Source organism: Mirounga angustirostris, unplaced genomic scaffold (genome assembly GCF_029215605.1).
Source record: "Mirounga angustirostris isolate CCGP_5_RB_7025 unplaced genomic scaffold, mMirAng1.0.hap1 SCAF_10, whole genome shotgun sequence".
Taxonomy (NCBI): domain Eukaryota; kingdom Metazoa; phylum Chordata; class Mammalia; order Carnivora; family Phocidae; genus Mirounga; species Mirounga angustirostris.
This window is the reverse complement of record NW_026991718.1, coordinates 57,645,973-57,666,635: the sequence shown is the minus strand read 5'-3', so window position 1 is coordinate 57,666,635 and position 20,663 is coordinate 57,645,973. Positions and strand designations below refer to the sequence as shown.

At 36.3% G+C, this 20,663-nt stretch overlaps 1 protein-coding gene across 26 annotated transcripts in view; it reads right to left on the bottom strand.

Annotated features, from left to right (window-relative positions):
- Positions 1-20,663, bottom strand: part of WDPCP (WD repeat containing planar cell polarity effector) — a 482,659-nt gene that overhangs the window by 295,684 nt on the left and 166,312 nt on the right. For all 26 annotated transcript variants that reach the window (XR_010405669.1, XR_010405668.1, XR_010405666.1 and 23 more), the window contains 2 exons: positions 16,803-17,412; positions 799-987 (listed from right to left, as the gene is read on the bottom strand). Coding sequence is in view for 22 of the 26 variants with exons in the window: in XM_064572441.1 (XP_064428511.1) it covers positions 799-987; positions 16,803-17,412 (799 nt within the window). In the remaining 4 variants the exon portion in view is untranslated. The remainder of the gene's footprint in view (positions 1-798; positions 988-16,802; positions 17,413-20,663) is intronic.

The following is a 20,663-nucleotide window of genomic DNA, read 5'->3' as shown; positions in this document are numbered from 1 at the left end:
GGCAGAGGGGTATCAGAACTACCAGTTAGAATGAAAACAAAGAGCAGCTGGCTGAGCTACAATTCTCAATCTTTCTCTCTCTCTCTCTCTATCACATACACACACACAAACACACACAAACACACACAAAATCAGTGGTAAGGACTATTCTCTGGACAAAAGACTTGGGATGGGAGAGAAAAATATTTATGAATAAAGTGAAGGAAGAATAAGGACTTTTGTTTGGGGCCCTTTGTATACCAGACCCTAGAGAATACATGTAATTCTTTTTTTTTTTTTTTAGGATTTATTTATTTATGTATTTGAGAGAGAGTGTGTGTGCATGTGCAGGGGGAGGAGTAGAGGGGGAGACAGAGGGACAAGCAGACTCCGCACTCAGTGTGGAGCCCAACACCAGGCTCCATCTCACCACCCTGAGATCATGACCTGAGCAGAAATCAAGAGTCAGACAGTTAACAAACTGAGCCACCCAGACACCCCAAGAGTACATGAAATTCTTGATTAAAGTTTGAAATTTGAGCATATTCCACACATGAACTTAGACTGAAATGTACAATGACTGCATTGTGAGTTCCAACATAGATACATAGAAAAATGTTACTCTTTATATTGACAAATACTCTAAAGTACCATATTATTATTTAATATCTGATCTTGTCAGTTTTAATAGGGCATTAACATTTTTGTCTTTCAATCTCCAATAACATAACTCAAAGAAATCCTCAAAAGATAACTGACTCAATAAAATGTACTTCATATATATACAAAATCCATTTATGAAATATATTTCATGCTGACCTTCTCTCTCTGGAGTGAGTTTTTGTCTAAGAAGATGGTTTACAATGGCACTCATGCTGATAAAGCACTGGTGACCCAGAGTGTCCCAGTTCATACCGCTCAGGATGTTTATTGCCTCATAGATCTCATCACAGTGAATGTGATGGAAAATGGTGTCTGTCAGGCCCAGCTGTCCTCGTGTGAAGATACCTGTCACAAAAAAAGTAAAACCAAGTGATTGTTTTAAAAATAAAAAATAGACTAACAAAAACAGAGTTAATACCTCCATAAAGGAAAAAAAACAGTAATCATTTCTTGCATAAGTGCTAAAAATGTGGGATTGGCAAGGCCAGTAGTGATTCTGTGGTTAAATCTTCATTTTAAATACCAGCTACCAACCAACTCCGTCTATCTCATGCCTATCATTCAGCATTAATTAATTTACACTCCACATAATCAAACTGCTTACACTAAAAATGCATAAACATGAGAAGAATGTTTAGGGAGACCACAATAGCTAACTCTATTTTTCTCATCAGTTGTTGGGCCCCTGTGGTATAGATTTAAAGACAGGTTTTTGATGTGAACACAATTCTTATTGACCAGCTTCATCAGTTCTAAGTTGTTTCTAGTTGTCAGCCCCACATACTTTGGTGTGGGTGTGAGTAAATACAAATATCCATGATAAATATAACTATATAAATACTTTTAAGTCTGTTTTATTAATGGGTACTCTCCATTGATAATTTTTTCATAGATACCACATACCAATTTATCTTAAATTGGCATTTAAAGACTATTCTTTTTTGTTTTGTTTTGTTTTTAAAGATTTTATTTATTTATTTGACAGAGAGAGAGACATAGTGAGAGAGGGAACACAAGCAGGGGGAGTGGAGAGGGGGAAGCAGGCTTCCCACAGAGCAGGGAGCCTGATGTGGGGCTCAATCCCAGGACCCTGGGATCATGACCTGAGCCGAAGGTAGACGCTTAACGACTGAGCCACCCAGGCGCCCCAAGACTATTCTTTTCTATTGAAGTAAGAAATGATCAGTATTAATCCTGCTAGTGATACCCTTCACAACTAATATTTACTTTGAAATATTCTTGGTATAATATAAACACATTTGTTTACCCTCTTAAAATGAAAGAAAATCCACTTCTAATCTTAGAGGAACAAAACTACAAAAAAAAGTGGGTCATTTTGTTCTAATTTTATTTTATCATTTTTTATATATGCTTGATCTCATTTGAAACTAAGAATTTCTGTGTAATTAAATGACAGTAAGTATTAGGGCTTTTGAGCAGTTTTTTTTTTCCCCCTAATATTTCAAAAATGGCTGGCTATAAAATCTTTTTTCTTTAGCCAATGTTTACTGATTAGAGTGAGTCTTTAAAAACTTCTCAATACAAATAATCATAAAACTAAATGAGAAAATGTATGTGAAATGATTTGTAAGCTGTAAAGTATACAAAATATTACTGCAATTCTTTTTATTACTGTCATCATCATCATTTAACTGCAATAGTTACAGGTTTTAGGATTTTAAAAAGTACATTAGTTCATAACAAAGATGCCAAAATTCTTCATATTAACTTCAAGTCACATCAAAATGAGAATTTGTGCTATCTCTGACAGAATTCAACTTGAAAGGGAATCTGGGAAATTGCCCTGACTATACTAAGCAATAAAACCTCACTATTCTTTTTGTGTTGGTAGAATCAATGAATGGTACTATCCAAAAGCCTTCATGAGCCTGCAGTCAAGCACTGGAAGCCCTCATAAATCAGGGTGGTTGCTTGGCAGTAGATATTAATGTGTAGGAACTTTACAGGAAAGCAAAAATATCTGAAATCTGTTGACTCCATCTATACCCTAAGCAATACTTCTAGCAAGAGAAGGAACAATCAAATTGTTCTTTATTTGTATTTATTTTATATATATTTATAATATATTTTACTTATATTTATTTATAATATATTTTATTTATATTTATTTATAATATATTTATAATAAATATTTGTATTTATAAATAATTGTTCCAAAGAAAAGGACACACAAAGATATGAAAAATTGCAAAGTTTGCTTCTGAAATCATGCAAGCCAAAAGATGACAGCAAGACTTTTAAAAATGCTGAAATAAAAATGAATTAAACTAAAATTCCATACCTTTATAATAGTTGAAAATTCATGAAAAATCATAACAATCTTAAATGTACCTAATAACAGAGTTCTGAAATAATAAAGCAAAGAGATAGAACTAAAAGAAGAAAAAGTCAAAACCACAATTATAATTGGAAATTTCAGCATTTCTCTCTCACTAATTGAGAGAACAGGTAAACAAAACCAGCAAAAATAGAAAATACTTGAAAAACACTATCAATGAATCTGACCTGACATTTATAAAATATTTCACCCAGCAACAGCAAAATACACATTCTTTTTACATGTACATAGACTGTCAGCCAAGATGGGACATATTCAGGGGGATAAAAAAGCCTCAATAAATTTACTTGCTTTGAAATCATACAGAGTAGGTTCTCTGACCACAAGAGAATTAAATTAGATATCAATACAGAAAGATGTCTGGAAAATCTCCAAACATTTAGAAATTAATCAACATTCTTTTAAAAAAAATTATGATTTAGGGGTGCCTGGGTGGCTCAGTTGGTTAAGAATCTGACTTTGGCTCAGGTTTCAGGTCATGATCTCAGGGTCCTGCAATGGAGCCCCACATTGGGCTCCCTGCTCAGCAGGAAGTCTGCTTGTCCCTTTCTCTCCCCCTCTGTCCCTCACCTTACTTGTGATCTCTCTGTCTCTCTCTCGGATAAATAAAATTGTAAATAAACAAGTAAACAAAGTATGATTTAAAGAAGAAATCACAGGGGCACCTGGGTGGCTTAGTCAGTAGAGCATACAACTCTTGATCTCAGGGTTGTGAGTTCCAGCCCCATGTTGGGGGTAGAGATTACTAAAAAGATAAATAAAAATGGAGAAGAAATCACAGAACAAATTAAAAAATATTTTGAAATGAATAAAAATAAAAATATAATATTGAAATTTGTCAGATGTACCTATAGCAGTACTTACAGGGAAATTTCTAGCATTAAATGTTTTAATTAGAAAAGAAGAAAGATCTAAAATCAACAATCCAAGCTTCCACGTTAAGAACCGAAGGAAAGAAGAGCAAATTACACCTAAAGTAAATAGAAGGATGGAAATGATAAAAATAAGAAACAGAAAATAAATAATAGCCAATGAAATTAACAGCTGGTTCTTTGAAATGATCAGTAAAATTGACCAACATCTGCCTAAATTGATAAAAAGGAGAGCAGACACAACTTACCACAATTAAGAATAAAGACTATAGAACTACAGACATTAAAAAATAATAGTGATTAATATGAATAACTTTATACAAATAAATATAATTTAAATGAAATGGATTCTTTGAAAGATCCAAACTCTCAAAGCTCTTTCAAGAAGGAATAAATAATTTGACTGTGCTATTTAAATTTGAATTCATAGTTAAAGAACCTTTATACACATATACATGCATGCATGTGCACATACACACACACAAAACCTGCATGCCCAGATACCTTCATTGGTGAATTTTTTCAAACATCAAAAGAAGAAATAATATCAACTCTCCACAACTTACAATATAAGAGGGAGCACTTGTCAACTCATTTCATGATGTTAGCATTACAATGATATCAAAAATGACAGCAAAATTACAGGAAAAGAAAAAGAAAACTACAGACCAATATCTCCCATAAACAGATACAAAAACCTTAACAAAATATTACCAAGTCCAGCAATATATTAAAAAGATCATATATCATGAACAAGAGAGATTTATCCCACAAATGCAAGGCCACTGAAACATCTGGAAACTAATCAATAATTCACCATATAACCAGAAAAAACATATAATCATTTCAACTGATGCAAAAAACGCATCTGAAAAAAATTCAATATCTACTCAACATAATGGATCTCAGGCAACTAGGAATTGAGGGGGACTTCCTCAACCTAATAACATAAAACTTATAGTGAAAAAACTAAATGCTTTCTACCTACGATCAGAAACAAAACTGAGAGCTTTCCCCCTAAGGTCAGGAACACGGCAAGGATGTCCACTATCACCACTGCTATTCAACATAGTATTAGAAGTCCTAGCCACAGCAATCAGACAATGAAAAGAAATAAAAGGCATCCAAATAGGCAAAGAAGAAGTCAAACTCTCACTCTTTGCAGATGATATAATATACTTTATGTGGAAAACCCAAAAGACTCTACCCCAAACCTGCTAGAACTCATATAGGAATTCAGTAAAGTGGCAGGATATAAAATCAATGCACAGAAGTCAGTGGCATTCCTATACACCAACAACAAGACAGAAGAAAGAGAAATTAAGGAGTCAATCCCATTTACAATTGCACCCAAAACCATAAGATACCTAGGAATAAATCTAACCAAAGAGGCAAAGGATCTGTACTCAGAAAACTATAAAATACTCATGAAAGAAATTGAGGAAGGCACAAAGAAATGGAAAAACATTCCATGCTCATGGATTGGAAGAACAAATATTGTGAAGATGTCAATGCTACCTAGAGCAATCTACACATTTAATGCAATCCCTATCAAAATACCATTAACTTTTTTCAAAGAAATGTAACAAATAATCCTAAAATTTATATGGAACCAGAAAAGATCCCGAATAGCCAGAGGAATGTTGAAAAAGAAAAGCAAAGCTGGTGGCATCACAATTCCGGACTTCCAGCTCTATTACAAAGCTGTCATCATCAAGACAGCATGGTACTGGCACAAAAACAGACACATAGAACAATGGAACAGAATAGAGAGCCCAGAAATGGACCCTCAACTCTATGGTCAACTCATCTTTGACAAAGCAGGAAACAATGTCCAATGGAAAAAAGACAGTCTCTTCAACAAATGGTGTTGGGAAAACTGGATAGCCACATGCAGAAGAATGAAACTGGACCATTTCCTTACACCACACACAAAAATAGACTCCAAATGGTTGAAAGACCTAAATGTGAGACAGGAGTCCATCAAAATCCTCAAGGAGAACACAGGCAGCAACCTCTTTGGCTTCAGCTGCAGCAACTTCTTCCTAGAAACATTGCCAAAGGCAAGGGAAGCAAGGGCAAAAATGAACTCTTGGGACTTCATCAAGATAAAAAGCTTTTGCAAAGCAAAAGAAACAGTCAACAAAACCAAAAGACAGCCAACAGAATGGGAGAAGATATTTGCAAATGACATATCAGATAAAGGGCTGGTATCCAAAATCTATAAAGAACCTACCAAACTCCACACCCAAAGAACAAATGATCCACTCAAGAAATGGGCAAAGACATGAACAGACATTTCTCCAAAGAAGACATACAAATGGCCAACAGACACGAAAAAGTGCTCAACATCGCTTGGCATCAGGGAAATCCAAATCAAAACCTCAATGAGATACCACCTCACACCAGTCAGAATGGCTAAAATTAACAAGTCAGGAAATGACAGATGTTGGCGGGGATGCAGAGAAAGAGGAACCCTCCTACACTGTTGGTGGGAATGCAAGCGGGTGCAGCCACTCTGGAAAACAGTATGGAGGTTCCTCAAAAAGTTGAAAATAGAGCTACTGTATGATCCAGCAATTGCACTACTGGGTATTTACCCCAAAGATACAAATGTAGGGATTCGAAGGGGTACGTGCACCCCGATGTTTATAGCAGCAATGTCCACAATAGCCAAACTGTGGAAAGAGCCAAGATGTCCATCGACAGATGAATGGATAAAGAAGATGTGGTATATATATACAATGGAATGTTATGCAGCCATCAAAAGGAATGAGATCTTGCCATTTGCAACAATGTGGATGGAACTGGAGGGTATTACGCTGAGCGAAATAAGTCAATCAGAGAAAGACATGTATCATATGACCTCACTGATATGAGGAATTCTTAATCTCAGGAAACAAAATGAGGGTTGCTGGAGTGGTGGGGGGTGGGACGGATGGGGTGGCTGGGTGATAGACGTTGGGGAGGGTATGTGCTATGGTGAGCGCTGTGAATTGTGTAAGACTGTTGAATCATAGACCTGTACCTCTGAAACAAATAATACATTATATGTTAAAAAAAAAAAAAAGATAGTAGGAAGGGAAAAATGAAGTGGGGGAAATTGGAGGGGGAGACGAACCATGAGAGACTATGGACTCTGAGAAACAAACTGAGGGTTCTAGAGGGGAGGAGCGTGTAGGGATGGGTTAGCCTGGTGATGGGTATTAAAGAGGGCACATACTGAATGGAGCACTGGGTATTATATGCAAACAGTGAATCATGGAATACTACATCAAAAAATAATGATGTAATGTATGGTGATTAATATAACATAATAAAATAAAATAAAATAAAATAAAAAACAAAGCAAGAATATCCTCTCTTGCCATTTCTATTTAATACTGTAGTGGCAATCCTAGCTAATATAATAAGGGAAAAAATCAAAATAAAAGGCATAGAGGTTAAATAATAAGATGTAAAACTGTTTTTAATTGCCATCATCATAGTCATCTCAGAAAGTCCTAAAGAAAAAAAAAGAAGATAGTAGGAAGGGTAAAATGAAGGAGAGAAATCGGAGGGGGAGACGAACCATGAGAGACTATGGACTCTGAGAAACAAACTGAGGGTTCTAGAGGGGAGGGGGGGATGGGTTACCTGGTGATGGGTATTAATGAGGGCACGGATTGAATATAGCACTGGGTGTTATACGCAAACAATGAATCATGGAACACTAAACCAAACACTAATGATGTAACGTATGGTGATTAACATAATAAAATTTAAAAAAAAAGAATCTACAAAAATATTACAACTAAGAAATGAGTTTAACAGGGTTGCAGGATACATGGTCAATATTTTATTTATTTTTTTATTATGTTCAGTTAGCCACCATATAGTACATCATTAGTTTTTGATGTAGCATTCAACAATTCATTAGTTGCATATAACACCCAGTGCTCATCACAACACATGCCCTCCTTAAGACCCATCACCCGGCTACCCCATCCCCTCACCCCTTTCCCCTCTGAAACCCTCATTTTGTTTCCCAGAGTCCACAGTCTCTCTTGGTTTGTCTCCCTCTCTGATTTCCCCCCTTTCACTTTTCCCTCCCTTCCCCTATGGTCCTCTGTGCTATTCCTTATGTTTCATGTATGAGTGAAACCATATGACAATTGTCTTTCTCTGCTTGCATGGTCAATATTTTAAAATTTTATTTCTATATAATCCCAATGAACAATTAAAATTATAATTAAAAATACTATACTGTATTTTAGTGTATAGTGTAAAAATACAGTAGCACCCAAAACCATGAACAAAATATATATAAGAACTTTGCACTTAAAACTAAAAAACACTGCTGAGAGAAATTTTAAAAGATCTTAATAAATACAGAGAGATAATGTGTTCATAGACTGAGAGACTCAATATTGTTAAATTGTCATCTACCCCAAATTGAACTATAGATTCAACATAATCCCAATCAAAATTTCAAGTGTTTTTATGAAACTGACTAGTTTTATTTTTTACTTTTTAATTATTATATTTTATTTTTTTTGTTATGTTAGCCACCATACATCATTAGTTTTTGATGTAGTGATCCAAGATTCATTGTTTTCATATAACACCCAGTGCTCCATGTAGTACGTGGCTCTCCTTAATACCCATCACCAGGCTAACCCATCCCTCTACCCCCCCTCTCCTCTAAAACCCTCAGTTTGTTTCTCAGAGTCCATAGTCTCTTATGGTTCATCTCTCCCACCAATTTCCTCCCCTTCATTTTTCCCTTCCTTCTCCTAATGTCCTCCATGCTATTCCTTATGTTCCACAAATAAGTGAAACCATATGATAATTGACTTTCTCTGCTTGACTTATTTCACTTAGCATAATCTCCTCCAGTTTCATCCATGTTGATGTAAAAGTTGGGTATTCATCCTTTCTTTTTTTTTTTTTTTTTTTTTTTTTTTTTTTTTTTTTTTTTTTTTTTTTTTTAAAGATTTTATTTATTTATTTGAGAGAGAGAGAATGAGAGACAGAGAGCATGAGAGGGAGGAAGGCCAGAGGGAGAAGCAGACTCCCTGCTGAGCAGAGAGCCTGATGCGGGACTCGATCCCGGGACTCCAGGATCATGACCTGAGCCGAAGGCAGTCGCTTAACCAACTGAGCCACCCAGGTGCCCGGGTATTCATCCTTTCTGATGGCTGAGTCATATTCTATTGTATATATGGACCACATCTTCTTTATCCATTCATCTGTTGAAGGGCATCTCGGCTCTTTCCACAGTTTGGCTATTGTGGACATTGCTGCTATGAACATTGAGGTGCATATGGCCCTTCTTTTCACTACATCTGTGTCTTTGGGGTAAATACCCAGTAGTGCAATTGCTGGGTCATAGGGTAGCTCTATATTTAATTTTCTGAGGCACCTCCACCCTGTTTCCCAAAGTAGCTGTACCAACTTGCATTCCCACCAACAGTGTAAGAGGGTTCCCCTTCCTCCACAACCTCTCCAACATTTGTTTCTTGCCTTGTCAATTTTTGCCATTCTAACTGGTGTAAGGGGTATCTCAATGTGGTTTTGATTTGAATTTCCCTGATGGCTAATGATGATGAACATTTTTTCATGTGTCTGTTAGCCATTTGTAGGTCTTCTTCAGAGAAGTGTCTTTTCATGTCTTCTGCCCATTTTTTGACTTGATTATTTGTTTTTTGGGTGTTGAGTTTGAGAAGTTCTCTACAGATCTTGGAAATCAGTGCTTTGTCTGTAGTGTCATTTGCAAATATCTTCCATTCTGTGGGTTGCCTCTTTGTTTTGCTGACTGTTTCCTTTGCTGTGCAGAAGCTTTTTATCTTGATGAAGTCCCAAAAGTTCATTTTTGCTTGTTTCACTAGCTTTTGGAGATGTATCTTGAAAGAAGTTGCTGTGGCCGATGTCAAAGAGGTTACTGCCTATGTTCTCCTCTAGGATTTTGATGGATTCCTGTCTCACATTGAGGTCTTTCATCCATTTTGAGTTTATCTTTGTGAATGGTGTTAGAGAATGGTCGAGTTTCATTCTTCTGCATGTGGCTGTCCAATTTTCCCAGCATCATTTATTGAAAAGACTGTTTTTTTTCCACTGCATATTTTTTCCTGTTTTGTCGAAGATTATTTGACAATAAATTCATATCTTTCAATAATCACTCTCAACGTGAATGGCCTAATTGCTCCCACAAAACGTCACAGGGTTGCAGATTGGATAAAAAAGACAGGACCCATCCATATGCTGTCCACAAGAGACTCATTTTGAACCTAAAGATACATCCAGACTGAAAGTGAAGGGATGGAGATCCATCTACCATGCCAACGGACGTCAAAAGAAAGTTGGGGTAGCAATTCTTATATCAAACAAATTAGATTTTGAACTAAAGACTGTAGTTAGAGACACAGAAGGACACTCTATCATTCTTAAAGGATCTATCCAACAAGAAGATCTAACAATTTTAAGTATCTACACCCCCAACATGGGAGCAGCCACCTACATAAGCTAACTGTTAACCAAAATAAAGAGTCATAGTGACAACAATACGTTAATTGTAGGAGACCTCAATACTCCACTCTCAGCAATGGACAGATCATCTAAGCAGAAAATCAACAAAGAAACAAGAGATTTGAATGACACACTGGACCAGATGGACCTCATAGATGTATACAGAACATTCCACCCTAAAACAACAGAATACTCATTCTTCTCGAGTGCACATGGAACTTTCTACAGAATAGACCACACACTCGGTCACAAATCAGGTCTCAACCTATACCAAAAGACTGAGATTATTCCCTGCATACTCCCAGACCATAATGTTTTAAAACTGGAACTCAATCACAAGAAAAAATCTGGCAGAAATTCAAACACTTGGAAGCTAAAGACCACTCTGCTCAAGAATGTTTGGGTCAACCAGGAAGTCAAAGAAGAACTTAGACAAGTTCGTTTTAAAATTTACATAGAAATTCAAAGGATCTAGAGTAGCCAAAACAATTTTGAAAGAGAAGAACAAAGTTGGAGAACAGTACTTGATTTCAAGACTTATAGTAAAACTACAGTAATTAAGACAGTGTGGTACTCACTTAAGTACAGACATATAGATTAGTAGAAGAGAAGAGAGTCTATTCATAGGAACATACACACATGGTCAAGGCAATTCAATGGAGAAAGGACGGTCTTTCCAACAGTTGGGTCTGGGACAAATGAATATTCATATTTAAAAATTAATTTCAATCCATGCCTCATGCCATATGCAATAAATTAACTTGAAACAGACCATAAACATAATTCTAAGAGCTAAAACGATAAAACCTCTAGAAGAAAACAGTGTTAGTCAAACATTTCATACAGTACGTGAAAAACACAAGTCATAAAGTTTAAGAATTGAATTTCATTAAAATTAAAAACTTCTGCTACTCAAAACACACTGTTAAGTAAATGAAAAGGTAATTACAAGCTGGAAGAAAATATTCATAATACTAGTATCTTACAAAGAACTTGTATTCAGAATACATAAAAATTCTTACAACTCAATAATAAACAATCCAACTAAATTTTTTGGGCAAAAGGTTTGAAGACATACTTCATCAGAGAAGATACATCGCAAATAAGCACATAAAAAGATGCTCAACTCCAATAGTCATCAGTGAAATGCAAATTAACACTATTACAAACCCATTAGAGTGCTCCCAATTAAAAAGAACATTAATGCTAAGTGTTAGGATATACAGCAACTAAAATTCCAAAATAGTTTCTTCTTCAGTTAAACATACACTTAGCCTATGGCCCAGCCATTCTACTCCTACATTTTTCCCAAGAGAAATTAAAATATACATTGATATAAAGATGTGTACACGAAAGCACTGGCATTTTTACTGATATCAGCTTAAATCTGGAAACAACCCAAATGTCTACCAACCTGTGGAACAATATTGTGGTTTATCTATACAATGGAATACTACTCAGTAATGTAAAGGAAAATTTACAGATATATACACTAATATGGAAGATTCTCACAGATAAATGCTGAGTAAACATAGTAAGACATTTAAAAAAATACCTACTTTACGAGTCCTTTTCTATGAAATTTAGAAAAAGCAAATCTAATCAGTAATGACAGAAAGCAGGTCAGTGTTCTTTAGCTTTGAGGGAGATGGGGAATGGCTGCAAAGGGGGTTGAGAGAATTTTTTGGTGATAGAAATGTCCTATATCTTGGTTCTGGTGGTAATCATGAGAATATATACATTGGTTAAAATTCATTAAACTGTACATTTGGAATGGGTAAATTTTATGTAAATTATACCCCAATAAACTTGATTTAAAAATCCATCAGCACTCCAGTTTAAAGAAAGCAGAATGCTATCTCAAATAACAGTCCATTTCAAGTGAAATGAGATCCAATTTTAAGATGAGCAGGCATCTAATGAATTATCTGACATTTCTTTCCAGCAGTAAGTTACCCCCAATTACCACTTGGGTAAAGTATATTTCAATAGCTTGATAAAAATAACTCTCTTGAAGAAAATATACTTCTTACAAAAATACTAAGAGAAAAATCATACTACTTGTTTTTTAGACAGAATGACACACACATGCACACATACATTTTGCCTGTAATTTTCAAAATCCTGTGAGAGGGAAGAGGTTAGCTTTAATTATTTCTTGCTTGATATAATCACTGGAACATTTAACCTTTTCCCAACTTTGCAGGCTCTAGTCAGAGCACTCCAGGTGCATGGAATACTATTTAAAACACCATGGGAAGGAGAGAGTGTGAGAGCACATGCCATGGATGGGGAGCTACACTCCTGCAAAAACAGCTGGGGAGATGAAGCCTGAGAGACAGACAAGGGCTTATCAACCACTGAAGGATTTCAAGCTGGAGAATCCATGACCAAATCTGCAGTTAGATGACTCTGGTGGCAGTTCAGGGGATTAATTGTGGGGTGGGATGAGAAGATTGGAAGGCAGAAGATTATAGACAGAAAACTACTACTTGATCACTGCTTGAAAAACAGGGAAGGTCGAGATTAAGGTCATGACAGCAAGGCTGACAAGAGATGTTTCTGATAGTATTTAGAAGGCAGAACTGATGGGACTAGGTCACTGATTGGATATGGCCTTAGGGGTGAGAATTTTAGGATGATTTCTGACTTGGGATTCCATCTGAATAATTGTACCATCCACCAAAATGGAGAATATAAGAGAAGACACAGGTTTGGGGAGAAAGAAAATTAGAAATAAATTCTCAGTCTGTATAAAATGGGAGAAGAGCTAAAAATGGAACCTTAGGGGGAGCCTCAGCATATTCATGAGTACGCAGAAGAAGAGCATGAAAAAGTGATGAAAAGGTGTATCCCAGGTCACAGAAGGCAGTATGATGAGAATTCTGTGACAGAATTGGTCAGCAAACATCAAAGGCTGAAAAGTCATCAAGTAACATAAAAGAAATATATGCATCAAGTAGGAAGTCTCTGGTGACCTTTCCAAGAGCAGTTCCCAGAGAACACTAAAGATCTAAGTCAGACCTTGATATTGTGAGGAATGAATGGGAAGTGAAGAAGCAGAGAAAGTCAGTGTTCACTATTATTTCAGTGAGTCTATGAAAAGAAGGTGAACATTTGATTAGTAACAGAGGAGAAACAATTTTAAGGAGAGATGTTTTATGGTATGACTTGGGCTTGTATCTCCTGGCATAGCAAGATTCATGGGGGAGTGGGGAGGGTGACAAAGTAAAGGGATCCATAGGAATGTAGCGGGATGGAGACTGGAACTAGTGGTGGAACTAGTCTTAGACAAGAGGAAGGGCTCCTTTTCCACTGAACTGAGAAGGAAAGATTTATGTTCATGATAAGATTTATGTTCAAGATAAGTGGTTGGTTGGGGGGGTGGGTAGGTGGTGAGGAGCAAATAAACTTAATGAAGTGCCAATTAAAAGGTAAGACTCTCTGCTGAGAGGGCAGGAAGCTGATGATGTGAGTTTAAAGACAGCTGTGAAAGTTGAAAAAGGTACTGATGAGAATGGAAAAGCTTTAATATCTCTGTAATATAATTAGGGACTCCTCTTTTGAAAGTTAATCTCAGTCTACATATGTGGAAATATGGGACAATGATTGCCAAGCAAAGAAATCTGATTACATTTTGCTTTATATAAAACAGTACTTCTTGGCTTCCATGTGGGAGGATGATACTTCTAGCTCCCTCCTGAGGAAGACATGCTCTTCAAATTTTTCTAACAGTAGTGATGGCCTTTTAATCCCCAAAACATTAGTGTGATGATTATAAGGATTTAGGATGGAAGTTCTAGCCTCGGAACAAAGTTTTCCTTCAACATTACACTGACCTATTCTAAAAGTCAAACTCCAAAAATCTTAGCATATTCGCACCAGGCACTGCCACGTTTACATGACAGCATTCTATTTTAAACTATGATCTATGTCAGCTTCTTAAATTTTAAGCTACACCTTGCATGTCAAATTTTCCAAAGGCTTGCATAACAAGCTTATGAAAAAAATCTCGTAAATGCTCCCTAGTGGAGAAACTGCACATGCAACTACCTGTTTATATATGCAGTAACTTGAATTATACATGAAAATTCCACATGGATGCCCAGAATCAGCACTGTGTTAATTCAAGAAGTATATTAAAATTTTTGGATGTATTTAGTAGCAGAACCTAAGAAAAATCTGTTCTTTAAACAGGGTTTTCTTTAAAAAAAAAAAAAAAAAGATCTGTTAGTTGGAATCTACTGTTTCAAGGAATCGACTCTTTCTAGAAAAAATAATCTGTAATAAATATTGATCTTATAATACATTTTTTTTAATTCTGGGAAACTCCATATTTAGATCTTTTAAAGAGTCTGTAAGTCTGTAAAATTTCCCCTATCCCATAAAACTTAAGAGTCATATTGAAAATAAAATTTAAATGATAAATGTCAGTTGCAGAAGTTATCACCTTTTCATTTGAATGCTTGACTTCTATTGGATAATTCTCTTCCAAGAGACCTTCTTGGGAAAAGAGGTGACAGCCAACTCATTGCCTAATTGATTTAGGAACAGTGCCCAGGGAGACAGTCCAATTAAGTTTACAAGCTGGCAATTAGCAGGAAGCCCTCTAAATCCCTACACTGAGAGCCTGTTTACTTTAGTAAGAAGGCAAATGTGATAGAGATAGGAAGAGAAAGCTGTGCTTTTTGCAAAGCTGTTGTGAATAGGCCCACAAGGGAGGGCTGAAGAAAAGCTAGGTGTATGTGGGCAGACAGCCTTTTGTTTGACAGGTAACTGGGTAATTTAGAGAGAGAGAGAGTGAGTGAGTGAGTGTGTGTGTGTGTGTGTGTGTGTTTTAACAGACATGCAAAACAGCTAACATCCACTTTAATGAGTGTTGTGTATGGAGACATACAACTGTTAAACATGTAGCTGGGCAAAGTAGAACTGGATTATCTTATAATGAATGAGATTCCAAACATTCTTTTCTTGGACAACATGAATATTATAGATTTAGTTGCATTTTTATTACAGGGAGAGAATATAGCCCTCATGTTATATCCATTATATCTTTCAGGTTAATCAAGTCATTGTCAATTAGATTTATTTCATGGGTTCAATTTCAGAGGTAGATACACTACAAAAAAAAAGTAAACTGACAGCTATTTAACAAATACTTCATTCAATGTCTTTAAAAACTTAACTTCATATCACAGAGACAAATCATGTAATGGGTTTTAAAAATATATTTACTTTTCTGTGTTTTCAAGTTGTAATAATAGGCATTAATTAAAATCTAGTTTTTAAACTTAAGTGAGGTTCTCTCAAGAATGTTAAGTTATACAAAACTACCTAAAGAATATTATAGGGCATAGCTGGGAAGGCAAAACTGCAAAAGACAAATCATACTAATACAATTTTGTTTTAAAGTTTCCTGGTTGAGGGGCGCTTGCTGGCTCAGTCAGTAGAGCATAAGACACTTCATCTCCAGGTTGTAAGTTCAAGCCCAACGTTGGGTGTAGAGATTACTTAAAAATAAAATCTTTAAAATCTAAAAAAAAAAATCCTGGTTGAAATGGGCTATATTAATACATGATTTTCATAATATTGAAAAATCTTTTTCAATATTTTTATCTAAAAGGAAACAAAAAAAATTATACAACTCTCTGCCCAAATTCTCCAAACATTTGCTTTTTCTTCTTTTAAAATATTGGTCTTACACATTCCAATCTGGGAAGCAATGGATACTTATTATCTAAAATAATTTTTTAATAGAAAAAGTATTTTATTCCTATAACACTTTTTTTTAAAGATTTTTATTTATTTATTAGAGAGAGAGAGTGCATAAGAGAGCACAAGTGGTAGAGAGAGAGAAGCAGGCTGCCCATTGAGCAGGGAGCCTGATGCGGGGCTCGATCCTGGGACTCTGGGATCATGACCTGAGCCGAAGGCAGCCACTTAACTGAATGAGCCACCTTAACTGAAGGTACCCCAACACAGAACTTTTTAATGGGCATAGTAAGTACTTTTAAAATATTCACATATGTATTTATTTTGGAAAGTATCAAATGTGGAAGTTTAAGCTTTTCATGCATCACAATGGGCAATTAGTGCAATTTCCAAATTCTTCACTATCTAATGTTCCTTAACATTTAGAAAATCACCCACAAAGCTTTCTTAAAGAAACTATATGAGGGCACCTGGCTGGCTCAGTTGGTAGAGCACGTGACTCTTGATCTCAGGGTCGTGAGTTTGAGCCCCAGGTTGGGCATAAAGATTACTTGAAAAAAAAAAAGAAACTATATGAAATGTTTGAAAGGCAAACCTATTTATGGAATAACATAGAAAACCTCCATTTCTAGAATGGTTTTATTCTCTTAATCATAACGTCATCATCATAAACATTTTAATTTACTTACTCACCAACTTCCTTGACTTACCAAGTTTAAACAAAAGTGCACCCAAAGGTCCTCTGTCAAACCTGAGGAAGAGGAGATCATAGATGTCCCCACATTCTGGCTTCTGAGAAACCACCTGAGGAGCTATCCACTGCATTTGAACAAGACTGCTGGAAATGTCAAAGAATTTATTGAACTGCAGAATCTCCCTGGGTGAGCGGTCTTCAGCCAGGAGCTGGATGTTAATAGGGGATAAAGCCATATCAAAAATCTGAAGCTCCCCTTGGTTGCTGCCAACTAGTAGAATGGCGCCACTTGGGTGGCAGCTTATTAATGAAGGCAAAAGTTTAGCCTGGGCTAAGAGAGTTACTCTACGGTGAGTTTCATAAAGAATCACTGAAGAATCTTCACAGCCCAGAATCAGTTTGTCTTCAGTAACATTCCTGCAGCAGCTAATGGCCTTTGATCTTAGTGGTATTCTGGTTACTGATATACACTGGATTTTGTTCTGAACGTATTCGTAGATGCAGCTGTCAGCCATGGACTCTTTGTCTACACTGATGGAGCGCTCCACTGTCAACACCTGATAAGGCTGTTTGGTGCCAAAGCGAATATCCAGTGGATCCCATTCTGTGCGGACACAACTCAGAACCTGCAAGAAATTTATCAAGTATGTTCACACAGACCTTGGTTTTTCTTCAGCAGTCACACACAGGCCTGCATATTAATCCAGCATCCTACTGAAGAGCATCAATTATCACCCAAACCATCAGCAACATATAAGTATGTATGTGCTATATATATTTGTATATATTTCTCTCACATAGAACATCTATAAATATATATAGCACATATAGAACACAGCTGCAAAATTGTAAGATTTTAACATTAACACGTTGTTTTTGAAAGTCTGTAAATAACTTAAAGACAAATATGTTCAATATATAAAAATTAATAAAGTGGCCTTACTAAGCAGAATATCTAAAAACATCAGAAGTTTAATTTTTAAAAGAATGAATAAAGGACTTTAAATAATTTAGCTAATCTCATTCCCACCCACTAGTGTTCCCAGTTCTGAAATTTTTGGTAAATTACTTACCAGAATACTTCTAATTAGTAAGGTAGGGTAGGCAAAGGAAAAAACTAGAACCCTGTTAAAACAGTCTTCTGGAGGGGCGCCTGGGTGCCTCAGCCGTTGAGTGTCTGCCTTCAGCTCGGGTCATGATCCCAGGGTCCTGGGATCGAGCCCCGCGTCGGGCTCCCTGCTGGGCGGGAGGCCTGCTTCTCCCTCTCACACTCCCCCTGCTTGTGTTCCTGCTCTCGCTAACTCTCTCTCTGTCAAATAAATATAAATCTTAAAAAAAAAAAAAAAACAAAACAGTCTTCTGGAAATATTTTACTATCAGAAATGATCTGAAGGTTGTTAAGTACATAAATGACCAAGAGAAAGAAATGTTATATAATAATATAATGCACTGGTTTTAAAACAAAACAAACAAAAAAAATAAGACCTGATAAATAATATGGTTTGTCAATACTGATGAAGTAAAATTTTTAAATCGTCTTTATTGTAGAAAGAAAAGGCTACAAGGAACACCTGGGCAGAAGAATAAAGAAATAAAACAACAGGCCATTCACTTTATTTTTATGTAAATGTGGGAGGCCAAGAACCTGGAGAGTATTATTAAAGAGGAGATTGTCTAACACTTGGTCAAAAACTTTAAAATCAGATGTAGAAACATTAAAAAGCATGTTTCTACACATGTGACAAAATTTTAGAATTATATACATACACACACAAAAGTGTATGTAAAGTATGATGATATTCAACTAAGTCCTAAGTCAGAGTTAATAGTATTATACCAAGGTCATTTTTCCGGATTTGACAATGAACTACAGTAATGTAAGATACTATCATTGGAGCAAATTGGGGGGAAAGTACAGGGAATTTGCTTTTAGCAATTTGAGCAGTTTCTTGAGAGTCAAAACATTTCAAAATTTAAAGTTTCACTGTTTTTTGTTTTTTAAAGCACAAATAGCTATGTTACATAGTGCTTGGGGATAGGAAGGAGGGACTGATGGAATTTTTTTTAAAAAATCCATCCTATACATCATCACCTAATTAATCTCCCTAAAGTAAATGTTTTCATCCTTACTCCCCTGTTCAAACACTTCTAATGAATTAAATTTGTATTCCCCTGCTTAGAATGCAAAATCCTGTAGGACCTATATCCAATTCCTTCCCTCCCTCTCACTCTCTTTCCTGCTCTTGATTTTCTTTTTTATCTAATAAATATATGAATATGAGCTATGTGCCAGGTACTGGTCCTAGGTCCTGGGGATACAACAGTAAGTCCTCAGTCCCAGAGAATGTGCACTCAAATGGCTTAACACAAGGAAACAATTCACAAGCAAACATACATAGGATGTTAGTGATCCTATATTTGTACTTCCTGAGTACTGAGAAAAATAAAACAAAGTAGGGGGAATGGAGAGTGACAGGAGTGAGAGGGGGTGATATACAGAAGTCGGGACAGGCCTCTCTGATAAGGGTGACCTGAAAGAAGTAAGGGTGAGCCACCTAGCTCTCAGGCAGAGGAAACAAACACCCTGAGGTGGTGCTCTCTGCCTGATCAAGGGAAAGAGCTAGAGAAGAAGGAAGAAGATAGTAGTGGGAATTGGGGAAGGGAACAGATTATGCAGTAGCTTGTAGGCCATTTTAGGAACTTTGGCTTTTTCCCTAAATGAGATGAGAAGCCATAAGCAAAGAAGGACATGATCTGACTTGCAAATTCTAGTGTTATCTTCTCCAGTCTCCCCTCATTACTCTAAATTCAAATTAAAATCTGCCCTGCATTTTTACAGCTCTATAACTTGTTAAATTAGTTTAATAAGGAGACCATTAGACTGAGGTGGCTCTAATGCCATGGTGCCTACATGAGCAAAACCAAAGTCAAAGCCTGTAAATGTCTCAAAGTGACAAAATCAAAATGCTAAGGATACCAACCACAAAGAGCCAACTAGGCTTTAAGCTATAGCCAATCAAATAATTTCCTTTCGTCGCTTCTGCACTTTCTCATATCCCCTAGTTCCTATCAGCAGAGTTCCTCACCACTTCCAGTTTGTCACTGCCCAGCTGGAATAAATTTCTGCTCAAATAAGCTCTTAAAATTTTAAATATGCCTCAGTTTATCTTTAACAACTTCACTCATGTCCTTTGCCTGCAATCCACCCATAGACTCAGTTTTTTCTATCATCATATCTACCCTTGAGGAACTAGAACAAATGCTATTTCAGTTTCTGGATTCCTTCCAGCTGGGTGGCATCCTTTCTCTCTTTGATCACACCTCCTCCGTATCACCTTCCCCACTCTAACTTAGCCAATGACTTGCTTGGGACATTCAGCCTTCTATTTACTTCTAATATTTGGACAAATGTCCTCCTTTTCACTGTAAGCTTAAAAAAAAAACTATCTCACCATCTCATCTATTTTACACTTCTTTTATATGTCTTATGTAGCAGCTAGCCAAAAGCTATGCAGGTAGCGGGTATGCAATAAACTTTCAAAACTATGAATTAAATGCACACACATAATATAATGCTGGTTGAAATACCATACTTCCAGAAGGCTTAAAGTTTTGTAAAGGAATCCTCTGAGCAGAAAACTGAGAGGCCAACTGACTCTGAATACGGCCTGTACTCACATAGAAACAGCCTAAAAGGAAGAGTCTAGCCGGATGGCAGTCTTGACATACTACAAATTAGGCTCAAAGTCCAGGGAGAAGGGTAAAGCCTTCCTGATTTCCAAGAGTTCATGTCAACCCAATAGGCTCTGTAGTTTCACCAAGAGAAAGGGTAAGTATGACACTGCAATTTATAAGAAATCTATATATATGATTATTC